The following is a 20,144-nucleotide window of genomic DNA, read 5'->3' as shown; positions in this document are numbered from 1 at the left end:
TGGTACCACTCTACTGCTTGACGTCTGAGCCAATGTCTTACTGTATCAATAACCTCCACATCATCAAGTTGTGCAGTGATGTGTTTGATTCTCATCTGTTAACCACCTCAAATGAGAGCGTCCCCAAGTTCCAACACTGCAGGAGTCACAGCTGTGTGCACCTGGCTGGCACGCAGGAGATCGGACAGGTTTGCATGACCTTGTTGCGATGATGACAGATGCCTCGCCCAATGATTCAATATGCTTTTGTTCTCTATCAGGTCTCCATGAAACTTCTACAAGTGCCTACAAATATATATTATGCTCTGGTTTTGACAGAAGCAGCTCAATGACAGCTCTTTGTTTTGAGCACACCTCCATTACAGACACCATTTTGAAGGTTACATAAAGTGCTGGCACCTATTAGAAATTCATGAAACTATAGGTGTTGAGGCAGAAAAATTCCACAATGTCCCACAAGAAATTCTGCACTTTTCAACCAAAACTGGCTGAGAAAAATAAGATGTTGCATTAATTATCAAATTACCCTTGTATTTTACAACTTTGTGCATATGAAGGTGCTCTCTGGAAATTTTCACGTTTCATTTCACCTTCTCTTCTGGGCAATATATTTTCCTTCAGTCCTTTGGTTATGTTTCAGACAACATGTCTACACCTACCTACATACAAACACCACAAACCACAGAACAGTGCATGGGAAGGGCACCTTGTACCACTACTATGCATTTTCTTTCCTGTTCCACTCGGAAATAGAGCAAGGGAAAAACAACGCTCCAAACGCATCCGTATGAACCCAAATTTCTTGCATCTTATCTTCAGGGTCCTTACATGATATACATGTTGGTAGCAGTGGCATCAATCTGGAATTGGTTCTCTAAATTTGTGCTATAGTGACTTGTGGAAAGAGCATTGTCTTCCCTCTAGGGACTCCCATTTGAGTTCACAAACCATCTCCATAATACTTGGAAGCACACTGAACCTACCAGCAACAAATCCAGCAGTACATCTTTGAAATGCTTCAATGTCTTCCTTTAATCTGGTCTGTTGGGGATCAAAAACACACACAGAGTAATCAAAAATGGCTCACACTAACTTTCTATACATCATCTCCTTCGTGGATGGGCTAAACTTTCATAAAATTCTCTGAATAAAACGTAGTCGAGGGTTCACCATCTCTATTATCAACCTGACATGCCCATTCCATTTCATACCACTTTTCAACATTATGCCTCGATATTTAATCAAAGTGACTGTGTAAAGCTGCATGCTACTAACGCCATATTTGAACATAACAGGACAGTTTTCCATACTCATTTGCACTCACTTACATTTTTCTATATTTGCATGCTGCCATTCATCACATCAAATACAAATTTTGTCTATGTCATCTTGTGGCCTTTTGCAGTCACTCAGTGGTGACACTTCCTGTACATCACACCATAATCAGCCATACATTGCTGCTCATCCTGTACGATAGATCTCATAAATGCTTTCCAGAAATATAGGAATATGGAATCTCCCAGTTCCCCTCCATCCGTTTGTAGGATACCATGTGAGAAAAGGTTAAGCTGAGTTTCACATGACTGATGATTTTAAATTCTTGCTGATTTCTAGACAGAAGCCTTTCTGTATTGAAGAAATTTATTATATTCAGACTCAGAATGTGTTCGGGAATTCTGCAGCAAAATGATGCTAAGGATATTGGTTGTAATTATTTGGGTCACTTCATTTACACTACTGGGCATTAAAATTGCTACACCACGAAGATGACGTGCTACAGACACGAAATTTAACTGACATGAAGAAGATGCTGTGATATGCAAATGATTAGCTTTTCAGAGCATTCACACAAGGTTGGCGCCGGTGGCGACACCTACAACGTGCTGACATGAGGAAAGTTTCCAATCAATTTCTCATACACAAACAGCAGTTGACCGGCGTTCCCTGGTGAAACATTATTGTGATGCCTTGTATAAGGAGGAGAAATGCGTACCATTACGTTTCCAACTTTGATAAAGGTTGGATTGTAGCCTATCGCGATTGCGGTTTATCGTATCGCGACATTGCTGCTCGCGTTGGTCGAGATCCACTGATTGTTAGCAGAATATGGAATCGGTGGGTTCAGGAGGGTAATACAGAACACCGTGCTGGATCCCAACAGCCTCATATCACTAGCAGTCGAGATGACAGGTATCTTATCCACATGGCTGTAACGGATCATGCAGCCACATCTTGATCCCTGTGTCAATAGATGGGGACATTTGCAAGACAACAACCATCTGCACGAACAGGTTGACGACGTTTGCAGCAGCACGGACTATCAGCTCGGAGACCGTGGCTGCAGTTACCCTCGACGCTGCATCACAGACAGGAGCGCCTGCGATGGTGTAATCAACGATGAACCTGGGTGCACGAATGGCAAAACGTCATTTTTTCGGATGAATCCAGGTTCTGTTTACAGCATCATCAGAGCCACATCTGTGTTTGGCAACATTGCGGTGAATGCACATTGGAAGCGTGTATTTGTCATCACCATACTGGCTTATCACCCGGCGTGATGGTATGGGGTGCCACTGGTTACACATCTCGGTCACCTCTTGTTCGCATAGACCGCACTTTGAACAGTGGACGTTACATTTCAGATGTGTTACGACCCGTGGCCCTACCCTTCATTCGATCCCTGCGAAACCCTACATTTCAGCAGGATAATGCACGACCGCATGTTGCAGGTCCTGTACGGGCCTTTCTGGATATAGAAAATGTTCGACTGCTGCCCTGGCCAGCACATTCTTCAGATCTCTCACCAATTGAAAAGTCTGGTCAATGGTGGCCGAGGAACTGGTTCGTCACAATACGCCAGTCACCACTCTTGATGAACTGTGGTATCGTGTTGAAGCTGCATGGGCAGCTGTACCTGTACACGCCATCCAAGCTCTGTTTGACTCAATGCCCAGGCATATCAAGGCCATTATTACGGCCAGAGGTGGTTGTTCTGGATACTGATTTCTCAAGATCTATGCCCCCCAATTGTGTGAAAATGTAATCATGTCAGTTCTAGTATATTTGTCAAATGAATACCAGTTTATCATCTGCATTTCTTCTTGGTGTACCAATTTTAATGGCCAGTTGTGTAGCTTTCTCAAATACAGGGTCACCTGTTCTCTTCCATTCACTTGGGACGTTTTGCTGGGCAAGAAATTCACAATGAATACAGGCTAATTTAGGGGCCAATGCTGCAGAGTACTCCCTATAAAATCGAACTGGAATTCCATCTGGACCTGATGACTTATTTGTTTTCAATTCTTTCAGTTGTTTCACTGCACCATGGGTGCCAATTTCTATGTCCTCCATGTGGAAACCTGCACAACAGTCAAACGACAGTACATTTGTATGATCCTCTTGCATGTATGATTTTTTAAATGTGAATTTTAAGATTTCAGCTTATCTATTGATATCTTCTATTGCCATCCTAGACTGGTCAACTAGTGACTGGATAGAAGCCTTCAACCCGTTCATGATCTTACATACAACCAGAATTTGTTTTTTAAATTCTGTGCACAATTTTTGACTAATGCACGACAGTAGAAAAATTGTTGCATTCTTCATGCATTGAAGTTCTTAATGATGCACAAATTTCTACTAACTTTGGCCTGTCAACATTTGCACACTTTTTTTGAACCAAGAGTGCAACAGTCCACTTCCTCAGAATTTTCTCAATTGAATTATTAAACCATGGAGAGCGCTTTCCATTCTTAATCTGGTTACTTAGCATACAAGTCTCCAGAGCACAATTCACAATCGTTTTAAACTTTGGTCATATCCTTTTAAGCCCATCATACTCGAGCTAACTGATGCCCATACGTTATCGAAGTGGGGTGCTAACAACTGCTTATCTGCTTTTTCTAGCATAGATGCTCTCTGATGTCTTTGATGGATTTATTAATTTAGTAGCCATTGCTGCTATGACAACATTAGGATCACTAATCTTTGTTTCTATACTGTCACTGTTAATAAGGCCAGACCAGTTTGTAGCTGTAAGTTCTAAAATGTTTCCATTGAGTGTGGTTTGTGTAACTAGTTGTTTGTGGCAGTTCTCAGAAAATGTGTTCAGAAGTACTACAAAAGACAAACTGATTGTACCATCTGCAGTGAATCCACACACATTGCAGCTTACACTCGGTAAGTTAAAGATACCTCAAACTAATATTGCACGATCTGGGTACTTCCACAATGCTGTCAGTAGACTTCCACGAATGACTCTAAAACTGTCACAGTGGAATCACATAATATTAATTAGTTCCATCAGTTATTTCCAATTGAATTGTTTTGAGTTGCAATCTCACATAAAGGTCCTTAAATTACCCCTGGTGTAAAAACATCAAAAGTTAAGTACGGTTTCAGCAATACCAAAAATAATTCATAGAAATAATTGAATTTTTAAATGATTATTGCTTCCACCATTGCAATAAAATACAACTTTTTTTAAGCAACACTTATCACACATTACACTCTATGTCATTATCACCCATTACATTGTATCATAAATCTTGATAGCCAGCTCCCATATTAAGCATAAAAAACTGTTTCAATCTGATAGTTTTTCATGGTACTTGAAATAAGCATTGTGCATCTGGTGAAGTATGACAATGTTTAAGGTAGAAAATATCATGGATATGTTTGTGTCCTGCCATCACTATCGAAACTGACAGAAAAAGGTCAGAAAAGACTAATAAAATACTGAACAAAGATCTAGGTGAAATGAAGATGAGAAATGCACAAATGCAGTAACTAAATCACAACAAAACTATGTCAGACATTTTAACAATGAATTGAATTGATAATATAGAAATGAGGAGATGTTGGCCTATGGTAAATGTTGCATCAGACAGCACTGTATGTACAGATTGGTTTTGATGTGAGGTCTTTTTGGATGGTGGCAAGAATAAAATCCTGATATCTTTTGTTAGTTCCTGATAGGATGAAGACAAGCAATCTAATATTTTACAAACAGTTAGAAAATCATTAAAACTCTTATCAGTCAAAGTCACAAGTAAATAAAATTAAATCACTTAACATTATTTACTTGCAATTTTAACTATTAAAAGATTTTATTAAGAAAAGTTTTTTTTAACTTTTTGTTGATAATTTTTAGTATTATGTTGGGTGGATAGTTGCCAGATGAATTTGCTTTAATAACGGGTACACAAAAACTAAACAGAAACACGAATGAGGAAACACTCCATCATGCAGCAAAACCAGTGACATTGTTCTTGGATAAAAATCAAAAGAACCTAGATACGAATTGTAATCTGGTAGAAAATGGAACAACTGACTGTCTTATGATCCAATGAAAATTAAGAGCAAGTGGTGGGCAACATTTGTAAATTCAGCATTTACATAAAAATCACTCTTCACTTCTCTATCCACTATAACAGAAATCAATATGCCTATCTGTGTGTCATCAAGTTCAAAGAAAACTCTCACTCCTTTCACAAACAAATAGAGGTAGCAAGATATGAAAAATGCTGGTTGTACATTAGATGGCAAACACACTTATTTCTCTGTTTCTATACCCTTGTGGCACATGGATACAGAGCTAATAAAAATCTTACAATGGAAAATCCAGGATGGAATACTGACAGCATGGTGAAAAGTATAGTTGCTACTCACCATATTGCAGAGATGTTGTGTCGCAGATAGGTGCAACAAAAAGACTGTCAAACAAGTTATCTTTCAGCCAACATCGTCTTCATCGGAATTAGACAACACACACAAGCAAACAAAACCACAGTCTCTGGCTGCCGGGACTGTGGTTTGTGTGTGTGTGTGTGTGTGTGTGTGTGTGTGTGTGTGTGTGTGTGTGTGTGTGTGTGTGTATGTGTGTGTGTGTGTTTCGTGCCTCAGCCTCTCCGCTATATGAGTAGCAACTAGCCTTTTCAAAATACTGCCATTAACAAAAATCATTTTTTTTCCAGTCCTATTTACAATCAAAAAGTACTTGGGGATGAACCACAAAATATTATCCTTCTGAAAAGAGTTACAAGCATGGATTACTGTAAGATGCACAATGTTCTAATTGAAACCAACACATGCTGCCATACATCGCAAAATATGGATCTCTCCCTGTATGTGACAATTTTTAGGAATAGGAAATGGAATGATAACATAAGCTCAATTCCAGGTAAAGCAGATAGCACACTTCAGTTTATTGCAAGATACTAGGAAGATGCAGTCAGTCTACAAAGAGAAATACAAAATTCTGCACTTTAAAAAATGCATTAAAGTAGTATCCTATGACTAAAATCACAGTCACTAACACAAATACCTGTGTGTAACAATCTGTGAGGATATGAAATGAAATGATCACACAGGCTCAGTTGCAGCTAAAGCAGGTGACAGACTTTAGTCCATTGGCAGGAGACGGAAAACGCATCTGTCTACATAGGAGACAGCTTACAAAACAGTTGTTCATCCCATCTTAGAGTATTACACATGGGTAATGGACCCATATAAAATAACGGGAGGTATTGAACATACAAAGAAGCATGAATGGCGACAGGTTTGTATGACTCACATGCAAGCAACAGAGAAATGCTCAACAATATGAATTATAAGATGCTTGAAGACTTATTCAAGTTATCCTGAAAATGGCTACTGGCAAAGTTAGAAGAACTCTTATTATGTTAAAAGTCTGGGGATATACTTCAACACCACATGCAGCACTTTCACAGGCACTGTAAAACCAAGAGTTATTCTTCCTACCCCCGTACCCAAAACACAACCGGAAAAAATTTGAACTATAAATACCAACCAAATCTTAGATGCTAACAACTGTTGAAGCTGCACCCAAACAAGTAAAAATGATTTTCAACAGCATGAAGTCTTTCGAAGTTGCAAGAATATACCTAAGTACTTGCAAAGTGAGTCTTTAAATATGAAAAATAATAAGTGAGAAATTTACACATTTTCAGACAGCCATGGAAGAGGTTCAGCAGGTTGTATGACAAACAAACAAATAAAATTCAAGTAACTAATATTACCAAGCCTATTGCCCTCTATTTTAAGTGCTCAAAAGTGGGAGACTTCAATTTAAAAAGGGTTCAAAATGTGTTTTTGGGTGGTTGGTTGGATTGGAGAAAGGGACCAAACTACGTGGTCATCAGTCCCTCTGACCATGGAATAACTAAAACCTATAAAACCTCACACTATAAGAGAGAAATACAATGGCCATAAAATTACAAACTATTGACAGAGAAGGAAGGAAGAAGGCAGAAGAAGAGAGGAGGGAAAGAAAGTGACTAATGACAGGGGCATGAAGGAAGAAGCATAGGTAGACAAGATAGACACTCAAGATAAAACAGACCCCATAAGGAAAGGAGTGGGAAGGCAGAGGGCGGGGGTGTGAACCACCAAGCCTAGTCGAAGCCAGTCCAATCGGGGCAGAGGGGGGAGCAAGACGGCCTGCCATCCCCTCCACCCACTGATAAGGTTGAAGGTCCCACCCTTAAATAAAGCGATAAAAACCCCCATCACAAAGAAATCATAAAACTAGATCAGCCGCTGAGGCGTTGTCAGCTAATGCCAAGGGTAGTGAGTCAGGAAAGCTAGAAGTTCGTCGCAGGGTGGCTAAGTTGGGACAATCCAGTGAGAGGTGAACCACAGTCAACATTGATCTACAACGACAGAGAGGGGGTTCCTCAAGACGGAGGAAATAACCGTGAATCAGCCAAGTATGGGCGATACGGAGCCAGCAAAGGACGACAGAGGCCTTACAAGAGGCCCGTAAGGAGGACCACCACATAGTTGTAGAATCCTTTATCGCCCAGAGCTTGTTCGGCGAAGAAAGAGTGTGCCATTCTTCATTCCAAAGTCCCAAAATCTGACAACATAATGCAAAGCGAAGGTCTATTTCCAGAATGCCAATAGCAAGAGATGGCCTGTGGGTAGCCAATTTAGCCAGTTGATTGGCAAGTTCATTGCCAGGGATCCCAACATGGCCTGGGGTCCAAATTAAAACCAATGAGCATCCATGTTGATTAAGGAGAGAAAGGGAGTCCTGGATAGCTATGACCAATAAGTGGCAAGGGAAGCACTGGCCGATAGCTGCAAGCTGCTCAAGGAGTCACTACAGATAGTGAAAGACAGTCCTGAGCAGAAGCGGACATGGTCCAGGGCACACAAGATGGCTACCAATTCTGCAGTACAAACACTACAGCCATCTGGCAAGGAACGGTGTTCCATGTTTCTCGCATAGGTGTAAGCATAACCAGCGTGAGATAAATTGACAAACCAATACAACTGTCAACAATGAAAGAAGAAGTAGTGATATCACTATCTCCAGGAAAAGAAGGACCATCACAGATTAATGACAAAGAACTAGAAGAATAAACATTGATGTGCCTTAGAGAAAAGGAAGAAACATCATTGTGTCCTCCAGAAAAAGAATCCTCACAGATTCAGGCCGAAGCAAAAAAAAAAAAGATACTTCACTCTGCCTTGTAGAACAAGAAGACATGCCAATGACCCTACCAGAAGAAACATTGTCACCAGCAAGACGCCACAAGAAAAACTGGGGAGAGTAGAAACAACCAAAACATCTTAAGGACAGTGTTTTTTTGTACCAGTATCTGGGAAAAAAGGTGAAATATAAAATTTAGATATAAATGTTTCCATATTACGAATTTTACACCAGAATGTACAGTACACATCAAGTAAACTAGAAGAGAGGAAAGTTCCAGTAGCCGCAGAACTAGAACACACTTTTATTGTGACAGAACACGGGTTAAAAGAAAATGAAATTAGTGTTTACTACAGAACTATAAAAAATTTGCTTACTTCTGTATGACTGAACATATAGGTGGAGAAGTTACAGTACATTTATGCAATGAAATAAAGAATTACATTCCATGATCAGTGGACAACTGTTTATAAATCTTATTTGAATCAGCAGCAATACAATGTTCAAAGGGGGAAAATGTTTGATATTAGGGCTATGCAGATCATTATGAGTCAGGTAAAACAGTAGCAGCTGATATAAATATTAACACACTGAAAGACCACTGTTATCCAAGGAGATGCAATTATCTAATCAACAATTAAGATTCTAATCTAGCAGTAAAAATAGTTCCAAACTGTGCAATAAAAAAAATAAAACATTAACAGATCATGTAATGGCCAATACACCACATCACAGACAAAAAGTACAGGTCTTAAATTCAGCCAATGCAGCTCACTAACAGGTATTAACTGAAGTATCAGACAAGATAAAAAGCTCAGAAAAAATCTTTAAAGAATGCAACAAACAAAACCAACAAAGATTATTGTATTCTGAAGACTGGAGTGATATATACTTAACAGGAAAGATAAATAAGACATGGGAAGCCCTTAGCAAAACATTAGCCTCCTACACAAATCTTTTATGTCTTGTAGTACATAAAAATACAGAAGTTATATGGTCTGGTGTTCAAATACGTCATGTAACATGTTTCCAGGGAATTTATGAAGCTAACCAAAGTTGTGGGAAATACGGAAGCGTCCGATCCCACCCGTCTGCTTTGACCCATGACGTCACAAATATGGCGGAAACAAAAACAAACACACACACTTTCCACAAGAAGCCTAATGACAGTAACGGGACAAGCGCGGGAAATGGGGTGTTTTGGGTGGGGGGGGCAAACTAAATATAAACAAATTTAGACGCCTTGCGTAGCTACAACGTGTAAGTGAAGACAGCCATGCATGAATATCCACCCACCTCCCCAGGGGTCGTAACCCCTGCAACCCATAGAAGATAAAGATGCTTCAGTAGCTGATTAGTGTTTTTTGTCTTTTTTAAAAAAAAAAAATCTCACGGGATAGAACGAACAGATCAGAAAGATAAATATAATAAACTAAAACAGGAATTCGAGGAAACAGATAATTAAAATAAGTAATAAGTGTTTTTAAATTAAAAAAAAAAAAAGAAAATCTCACGAGATAGAACGAACAGATCAGAAAAGTAAATAAAATAAGATAAAACAGAACTGGAGACAGCCACACTCAAACCAAACTCCGCGCCGTCATGACGTCACACACGACAACACCCTTACGTCACGGGTCAAAGCCGACGCGTTGGATCGGACGCTTCTGCCGACCCCAAAGTTGTTGCCTTCAGATCAGGCACTGTACCGCCATCATGACAATCTTTGATTCCGGTTGGTATGTAGGTTTATGTTTTTTGTAAGAACTATGGTAATTGTGCTTAATGTGCATGATTGTTTTGTTTGTATGTGGAAATTTAAGTCAATGGAACTTCTTTTAATGAATTTGTATGTTGTGTTATTAGCTGCTGTGAATGACAAATAAAATTAAGATTAATATGTAAAAAGGAGAAAGACAACCATTCAACTACAGCAGATCGATGTGTGGAACACAATAACAACAGAAAACAGCAATTACACTAACTTTCCAGCACTAGCTATTTTTCCAGCGACAGTACACACAACTACATACACAGAAATGCACACTTCCATAGCCTTGTCAAGACTGTCTTGCCACGCCCACGAGTGTGTGTGTTTTGGTGTATTTGATTGCATGTGTTCATGTGTGTACTACTGCTGGAAAAAAAGCTAGAGCTCAAAAACTAGCATGAATGCTGTTTTCTATTATGAGTTACTGTGCTCTGCACATCAATCCACTACAGGTGAGTGATTGCCCTTGCCTTATTTCATGTATTGCTCCACCCAGGCATTTTCATTGTTGTTAAAATAAAGTTTGATTTAGGTAGTGGAGATTGTTCTAGCTATTTTGATCAAGTTAGATTTTCAACTATTGATAGATCAGTGAGTTTCGGTTTATTGCTATCATGGTCTTGTTTGATTCAGTGAGATCTTTGATAGTAGTTCAGCAAGCTTTGAGTTTGTTCTAGCTATTTAGGTGGAGTGAAGATTTCAGTACAAGATCTTGCAATGAGGAGTTGTTTCTGGGTACTGTGGACTTTGTTCTAGCTGACGGCAAGTGAAGTTTTCTAGACTATTGTTTGGTTTTTGGAGCAAGTTGTGGTCACATGGACTTCACTTGAACTGGGTAGGTCAAGTGATGTTTTTGATATCAAGTTTTGGAACAAATTAAGGTTTTGCAGTATTGTGGTCTTCGTCTGAACTATATGGCTCAAGTGAAACTTCTACCACTAATTTTGTGAATACATTGTTTTAAATTTTCATTGTTCTTGCCCTGAATCTGCCAATTCCTGTTAGTTCCATGTAGTTATTAGATTCACTTTCATTACATTTTGTATAATGAGATTGTCTTCGTCTGTTCCGATCCTGAATGCACGGCGTCATGGTAGGCATATTGCATGAGGCTGAAATGGCAGTGACCATCATCTTGATGATGTCACTGGTACTGGATGGTACAGTTATTTTGTCATGTTTGCAAATGACATTTCATTTATCATCAACAGTGTTCAACAGACGACTAAAGTCTTCTCTAAATATGAAAATTGGAAACAATTACTTCAGTGAAAATAATATTTTTATAAATGTTAATCAAACCAAATATATGCATATACATGCAACCAAAACCATAACTTGAACAAAATTATCAACAAGCTTGGAGGCTTAGATCTGACAGAGAAAAAATTATGAATTCCTGGGTGTGATGGTGGATCGGTACTGGACATGGGAGAATCATATAAACAATGTCTGTTGCAAAATGAGTTAAACATTATTTCTGATGAGAACAATGCTGGGGACAATACATACACACACAATATGAAGAGTGTACTATGGTATAATCCTTTCACAACTATCATACGGAATCCTGATCCGGTGAAGTGGTGCTGATGTGCGCATACAAATATTACTAAAACTTCAAAAGGAAGCTGTGAGATGTGCAGCAAAATTGTCCCAATAATTTGAACAAAAATACCTCCAGGGAACTAGGCATATCAACTGCATCATCACTACACATAATGAAACAATTATTTATTTAAAAACAAAGATGATGTGACTTACCATACGAAAGCGCTGGCAGGTCGATAGAAACACAAACAGACACATACATACACACAAAATTCAAGCTTTCGCAACAAACTGTTGCCTCATCAGGAAAGAGGGAAAGAGAGGGAAAGACGAAAGGAAGTGGGTTTTAAGGGAGAGGGTAAGGAGTCATTCCAATCCCGGGAGCGGAAAGACTTACCTTAGGGGGAAAAAAGGACGGGTATACACACACACACACACACACACACACACACACACACACACACACACACACACACACACATATCCATCCACACATATATGATGAAAAAGCTTGCACAGGATAGAGTAGCATGGAGAGCTGCATCAAACCAGTCTCAGGACTGAAGACCACAACAACAACAAACATGTGTCTGTTTGTGTTTTATCGACCTGCCAGCGCTTTCGTATGGTAAGTCACATCATCTTTGTTTATAAATATATCTTTCCCGCATGGAATGTTTCCCTCTATTATACTGAAACAATTATTTATGTACATATGCATCATTAATCAGGTATATCCATGATTAAAACCCAAGAAGTAAGAATTATCATCAAATTTCAGGAAACTGGCTCATTATTGACTGATAAAGAGCCTGTAAATGCAAGAAGACTTCTATACATTGTTTGCCACCTTACAAAGATGACAGAAAACATTGATATTTCCAGAATGAAATTCAAATGTCATTTAGTAAAAACTTGTCCATATGATGTTAAAGAATATCATGAAGCTAAACACTAAAGTGGTGTGTTCAAACATAATGAGTTCAAAAATCTGGAATTGTTGCAGGTTGTAACAATTCACTGTATCCTGTGATAATTCATCTCTGTGTACTCACTGTTTTAAAGTAGTTACCTTAAGATAAATAAGCACACTGACAGATGTGAAAATTGCCAAAATGTCAGTTTAAAAAGTCATGATTGCAAAATTTTGACATGAATTTACTGAACAGAAAATGGGTTGAACCTAATCCCAGGGCAGATCAATTTGGGTTCCAGGGATAGGTATAAAATGTGAATCAGTATTGCCCCAGAATTTTATCTCAGAAGACAGGTTGAAGAAAAACCTACATTTATCGCACCTGTGGAGCCAGGAGAAGCTTTTGACAATGCTGATTGAACTAAACTCAGAAATTTTGAGCATATTAGGGATAAAATACAAGCTGCCACAGTTAATTTGCCATCAAAGGCTATTTACAATTTGTACAGAAACCTGCAGCAGTTATAAGAGTCAAGGAGCATGAAAGGGAAGTGGTGGTTGTGAGGGGAGTGAGATAGGGTTGTTGCCTATCCTCAATGTTACTCAATCCGTACAATGGATATGCAGTGAAGGAAACCGAAGAAAAATTTGGAGAAGGAATTTAAGTTCCGGGAGAAGGAATAAAACCACTGATGTTTGCCAATGACTTTGCAGTTCTGCCAGAAACAGCAAAGGACTTTGAAGAGTAGTTGGATGGAATGGTTAATGTCTTGAAATGAGGATATAACACGAACATCAAAACAAGTAAAACAAGGGGAATGGAATGGAAGCGAATTAAATCAGGTGATGCTGAAGCAATTGGCTTAACTCACGAGAGAGTTATTTTGCCAGTAAAATTAGAGGGTATATAAAATGTACCAGCAATGGAAAGAAAAACATATCAGAGAAATCTGTTAATGTGAAACATAGCTTTAAGCATCAGGAAGTCTTTTTTGGAGGTGTTTGGGGTGTAGCCTCATACGGAAGTGAAATGTGGGCAACAAACAGCTTAGACAAAAGGGGAATAGAAGCTTTTGAAATGCAATGCTACAGAGGAATTCTGAAGATTAGACGGATACATTACATAACAAATGAGAAAGTACTGAACGCAACTTGGGGAAAATGACATTTGAGGCATAGCTTGACCATAAAAAGGGCTCAGTTGATATGACACATTCTGAGACATCAAGGAATCACTAGTTTAGTACTACAGGGAAGCGCAGGGGACAAAAATTGTAAAATGAGACAAAGAGATGAATACAGCAAGCAGTTTTGAAAGATAGTAGGTTGCATTAGTCATTTGGAGATGAAGAGTCTACCACAGGAAAAAGTAGCACAGAGAGCTGTGTCAAACCAGTGTTCGGACTGAAGACCACAACAAACAAGCATGCCTTCTATTGAGATATATTTGAGTAATTTCATGTAAGGAGCTAAAAAGTCTTTGCATGTATAATCAGTTTTTGATATTTATATTAAGATTATCATTCATTTTATTAATATATTCATCGACTTGTTTGTGTTTAAATGTCATCTAAAACTGACGTGTCCAATACTATTGCACAGTGCTTTGCAAAGTATGTATGTACACTAATTCAACTTTGATAACTTCTGTACTGACGTGTACATGAAAGTCTGTGACCCATTTCAGTTAGGCTAACGATTCATTTGAATAATGGTTTCTCCCTAGATAATTATTTTCTCTGGGGCTTCACATTAAATAAATGTCTCCTGAATGTTTTACATTTCTTGTCAAAACAAGTAGTACATTAACCAATTAAATGTGGGAAAATAAACAACTTTTTGTAGGGACACATTATGCAGTGATTAAAAGCTTTACTAGAATCTGCCCATGTACCTCGCATGAAATTGGTAAAAAGCGATCGTATTTAAGAATGCTGAAGTTAAATTACAACTATTTCATTATGCGGCCCGCACTGCAAAGCTCGCTTACCCTTTAATATCAAATGCTTTCGCCAAGATACTCTGAAGTACTTCAAATGATGTTATTTGGGGATCGACACTAAATTTCCTGTGTTCCCTGGGCATGACTCCTTCACATTTCTGAAATAGATTATTTTACGTAAGTGAATGTGAAATAAAAACATGCAACAAATATTACACATTCGTATTGGCAACTTAAATGATCGTATTATTCGCTGACAAAATATGGATTGCCCTAATAATGAACAGCCGTACCGTCACTTTCACTCTTATTGCTTCACGGCCATAACCGAACAGCCCCGCCATGGTGTAGCACAAATATTCTGTTCAGAAAAATCACTTCATTCGCTTCTCATTTCGGTCTTTCAAAGACGCGCTTCCCTTGACATCTGTCAGTCATTACTCGATAGATGTACATGTCCAGCAATATCTGTCAGACTCCGACAATCGGTTTCAAATACAGAAGAGTAGCCAGCCAATATTTTTGCATATTAGTCCCTAATGTGTCCTCAATAGCAAACGAATCGCATTGCAAAATTTATTTCATTAAATATCTATTACTTGAGCCCACATGCTAACATTTTCACACTACGCCAGCAGACGACCATTATACAAATTGTCAAAGATATTCCCTAATACAACACGACGTCCACAGATAATTTTAAGAGTCGGTGTCTCCTGACAGTACTGCATCCATGGAGGTATTCTACCTCCATGACTGCATCGCACTTTCTAGGTAAAAAGAGGGAAGAAGGAAAAAATAATTTATCAGGTTTTTATTTTTATTGATTTTTTAAAATATATAATAATAAGTCCAACGCTAAAAGTTGTTGTACCATTACTAAGCCACGTCTGTTAAAGCAGTCCAATAGGCTTTGGACTGCCTTAACAGACATGACTTAATAATGGTCTAACAACTTTTAGAATTGTACTTTATAGTAGCACAAAAAAACGAAATCTGCGTAGTAGAAGAGACAAATATAATAATGCACAGTCAAATGGCGGTTTAGCTCTTTTAAAATGTTTTGCATGACTATGGCTCAACACAATCGAAAACTTTTTTACGCACATTACGATAATGAAATTGTAATTCTGTCATTTGTAAAAAGAAAGAAATGTCATACAATATTTCAACTTTTTAAGGCAAATTCACACTTTCCGTCACGTCAAAACGTCCTACAATGCTTTTCCAATGAGGCATTCACATAGACCGTGAACGAGACGAAGCGTCACGCCACGTTACCGTCTAGATTTCTCGGGAAGACAGTTTGGATTGTAACGTCAATGGAAGATTGCTGGAGCTTGAGATGGTAGGGGTGAGGAGGCAGATTATCTTGTACGCCTGCTAACGTCGGGTAGTTAAACTGTTTCATCAAGCTGACACATGTTACAGTAGTGGATTTTGTAGTTTTGTTTCTTTGTAATCTTTATTTTATTATTGTGATTTGTTTTCGTGTCAGTTTGCAAATGTTCGATTACGGCAAGGATATTTTTCCCATTGAGTGTTTCTCCACAACGAGACCAGATATTTGAAAGCGACATATGATTTAGATTTGCAGTAGAGGTATTGTGAAATAGTCAGCTCGATTAACGGAGAAAAATACACTTGTTTATGATGTTATTTGGTAGGCAAGGAAATAATATTTTATTTATTTATTTCTGTTCCATTGATCCAGAAAACAAAAGAATTAACTGGATATGGAATGAGTCATCTTTAGCAGATTAAAAAAAAATTAGAAATTTAAATATTAGATCCATACATGGTACAGCAACTAAATGTGTTAATAATTACAAATTGTAACATAACATGTGCACAGGAACAAAATACGCTAAAAATTACAAACTTGATCATTTACTACACTGAAACGTAATTATAAAACAATAAAATCCCACATTACTCTTATTCCACAGTGTAAAATATAAATCTGCTAAATTATAGTAAACCATTAAACTGATAATGAGTTCAAAAAATTTCAGTGAAAAGATAGGCTATAGTTTTCATTTACATTATGGTAATTACAAGTATTATATGGACATTCTGCCATTCCTAAACTACAGTGAAGAAATATTCACATTAAAAATTCATCAAGAGAGTAAAAAGAGCTTTCCAGTGGATATTTATTCAGTTTATTTTTAAATTCTGGCATTACACTGGGAAGGCTTTTTGTGTCAGAGGGAAGTACATTGAACACCTTTGTGCTTGAATAATGTGCGACCTTATGGTCTTTTGCATAAGATTACAATTTTTACGGCCAGCATGCAAATTGTGTTTTGGTCATGACAGTAGTCATGCTGGCACTGTTGGCTTTGTACGTGGAGTTGTTCTGAATTAGATATCACATGAGACATATACTGTGAGACCATTGATAACATTTAGTGTTTTTTTTAAAGATTTCTTCATTAATGATTTATATTAACTCTGTTGTCTTCTGAGCAACAAATGCTTTTTCGCCACTAGTTGGTTACCCCAAAATATAATGCCATAAGGACAACAATGAATGAAAATACCAAAAATGATGACAGAAGCCTAAATAAAATAAGCAGCCATAACAGTGCCATTATAACAGTTGATTGTTGCATAAGCCACTGTACTAAGTCTTTTTGTCAAATCCAGGGTATAGCACAACCAGTTTTATTTATTGTCGATGTGGAGGCCTAAAAAGTTTTGATAATTGCATTTTAACTTATATCCTTCTGAAATTTTTGAGACCCATAAAAATGAATGTACTGATTTTTTCAACATTTAAAGTTTGACCATTACTTCTGAACCAGATCAGAGAAACCATTGTTGCAGATCTTGAAACGTCGTTTTCTGATGTTTTTTCAACAAAAAGAGCAAGGGACCCAGCACTGAACCTTGAGACACATGTAGAGTTACAGTTCCCAATTCAGATGAAGATAATGTACTGTCTCCATGATTAAGTGATACCCTCTGTTTTCTATCAGTTAGGTACGATCTAAGCCACATTCCTACATTGTCACTGAAGCTGTAAATGGCTGCTTTGATACGATGGTTAAGGTAAACAAACCTTATTTCTTGCCTTACGAATATTGTTTGTTGTAGTTGTATTAATATATTTATTTCTAACAAATAAATGTTGATGTTTTGCAGTTTTCTTTCGCACCACAGCACTTCACCACACAAAACTGATCAAGAACAACTGTTAAGACGTTAACTCTGACCATTAACAAACTTTACCATTGCTAGTTACACAGTTCCAATAATACAGTATACTCTAACTTGTGGTTGCTCATAGTCTCATTTTAACCACTCAGTACTTTGCTAAGCTGACTAACATGACGTGATGTGATGTACACTGCAAATACACTCCTGGAAATTGAAATAAGAACACCGTGAATTCATTGTCCCAGGAAGGGGAAACTTTATTGACACATTCCTGGGGTCAGATACATCACATGATCACACTGACAGAACCACAGGCACATAGACACAGGCAACAGAGCATGCACAATGTCGGCACTAGTACAGTGTATATCCACCTTTCGCAGCAATGCAGGCTGCTATTCTCCCATGGAGACGATCGTAGAGATGCTGGATATAGTCCTGTGGAACGGCTTGCCATGCCATTTCCACCTGGCGCCTCAGTTGGACCAGCGTTCGTGCTGGACGTGCAGACCGCGTGAGACGACGCTTCATCCAGTCCCAAACATGCTCAATGGGGGACAGATCCAGAGATCTTGCTGGCCAGGGTAGTTGACTTACACCTTGTAGAGCACGTTGGGTGGCACGGGATACATGCGGACGTGCATTGTCCTGTTGGAACAGCAATTTCCCTTGCCGGTCTAGGAATGGTAGAACGATGGGTTCGATGACGGTTTGGATGTACCGTGCACTATTCAGTGTCCCCTCGACGATCACCAGTGGTGTACGGCCAGTGTACGAGATCGCTCCCCACACCATGATGCCGGGTGTTGGCCCTATGTGCCTCGGTCGTATGCAGTCCTGATTGTGGCGCTCACCTGCACGGCGCCAAACACACATACGACCATCATTGGCACCAAGGCAGAAGCGACTCTCATCGCTGAAGACGACACGTCTCCATTCGTCCCTCCATTCACGCCTGTCGCGACACCACTGGAGGCGGGCTGCACGATGTTGGGGCGTGAGCGGAAGACGGCCTAACGGTGTGCGGGACCGTAGCCCAGCTTCATGGAGACGGTTGCGAATGGTCCTCGCCGATATCCCAGGAGCAACAGTGTCCTTAATTTGCTGGGAAGTGGCGGTGCGGTCCCCTACGGCACTGCGTAGGATCCTACGGTCTTGGCGTGCATCCGTGCGTGGCTGCGGTCCGGTCCCAGGTCGACGGGCACGTGCACCTTCCGCCGACCACTGGCGACAACATCGATGTACTGTGGAGACCTCACGCCCCACGTGTTGAGCAATTCGGCGGTACGTCCACCCGGCCTCCCGCATGCCCACTATACGCCCTCGCTCAAAGTCCGTCAACCGCACATACGGTTCACGTCCACGCTGTCGCGGCATGCTACCAGTGTTAAAGACTGCGATGGAGCTGCGTATGCCACGGCAAACTGGCTGACACTGACGGCGGCGGTGCACAAATGCTGCGCAGCTAGCGCCATTCGACGGCCAACACCGCGGTTCCTGGTGTGTCCGCTGTGCCGTGCGTGTGATCATTGCTTGTACAGCCCTCTCGCAGTGTCCGGAGCAAGTATGGTGGGTCTGACACACCGGTGTCAATGTGTTCTTTTTTCCATTTCCAGGAGTGTATATCCTGATGTGACAGTGACATGACATGATGTAATGATCTGTTGACATCTACTGTGAATCAGCTTTTATCCTTGCACTTGGCTAAGTATACTACTAGAGATATTGATATGTTGCTCATATGTGGGTACCTCTATGGCTTCATGAGTGTTAAGGCGTGTCCAGATGCAACAAACTCTCTGTGCAAATGTCTCTACAAATTACATCATCTTTTAAGAGGTGTGCTTCATGCTGGCAAAAGTTGGCGGTACTTCCCCCAGCTAGACAATTACCATATAAGTTAGATACAGCACCATTGCACTCGTCAGATAGGATCGTCTCAGACAACACTACATAGGGACCACTGGAATATATTACCAGAGATGTCAGTGACATGGCGGTGTTGTGGTGTACAGTTCCTTCCACTCTTAGTACGTGGCTAATTGTTCAGTTCCAAGTGTGTCTTTGTAGAACTGGTACAAACTTTTATTAGTAATGGAGGGATGAGCTCTTTGTTAGTGTATGCTTATGGAAGATACAAGCAAGAATGTCTTTCTTGGTAAAATACCGCATTGTGTAAATTGTTTAATGTATGATATCGATACAATTTGTTGAAATAATGAGCTGTGGCACTTGTTTGTACTGATGTGTTGAAAGTATACATATTCGGATTTTTGCATCAAACATCTCATATGCAGTGTTGACAGCATGTGATCAGTATTAACTGAGTTGTCTCAGCTTA

The 20,144-nt window shown here is 39.3% G+C and overlaps 1 protein-coding gene across 1 annotated transcript in view; it reads right to left on the bottom strand.

The window, feature by feature from the left end:
• Positions 1 to 15,268, bottom strand: part of LOC124596413 — a 100,777-nt gene extending 85,509 nt beyond the window's left edge. Inside the window, exons 1-2 of the mRNA XM_047135543.1 lie at positions 14,932 to 15,268; positions 14,687 to 14,796 (exon numbers count right to left, since the gene is read on the bottom strand). Of these exons, the coding sequence (XP_046991499.1) occupies positions 14,687 to 14,796; positions 14,932 to 14,982 (161 nt within the window). The 5' untranslated portion in view covers positions 14,983 to 15,268. The remainder of the gene's footprint in view (positions 1 to 14,686; positions 14,797 to 14,931) is intronic.
• Positions 15,269 to 20,144: the final 4,876 nt, after the last annotated feature.

This window comes from Schistocerca americana, chromosome 2, assembly GCF_021461395.2.
Source record: "Schistocerca americana isolate TAMUIC-IGC-003095 chromosome 2, iqSchAmer2.1, whole genome shotgun sequence".
NCBI lineage: Eukaryota > Metazoa > Arthropoda > Insecta > Orthoptera > Acrididae > Schistocerca > Schistocerca americana.
Note: the sequence above shows the minus strand (reverse complement) of the source record. Positions and strands in the feature narration are given on the sequence as shown.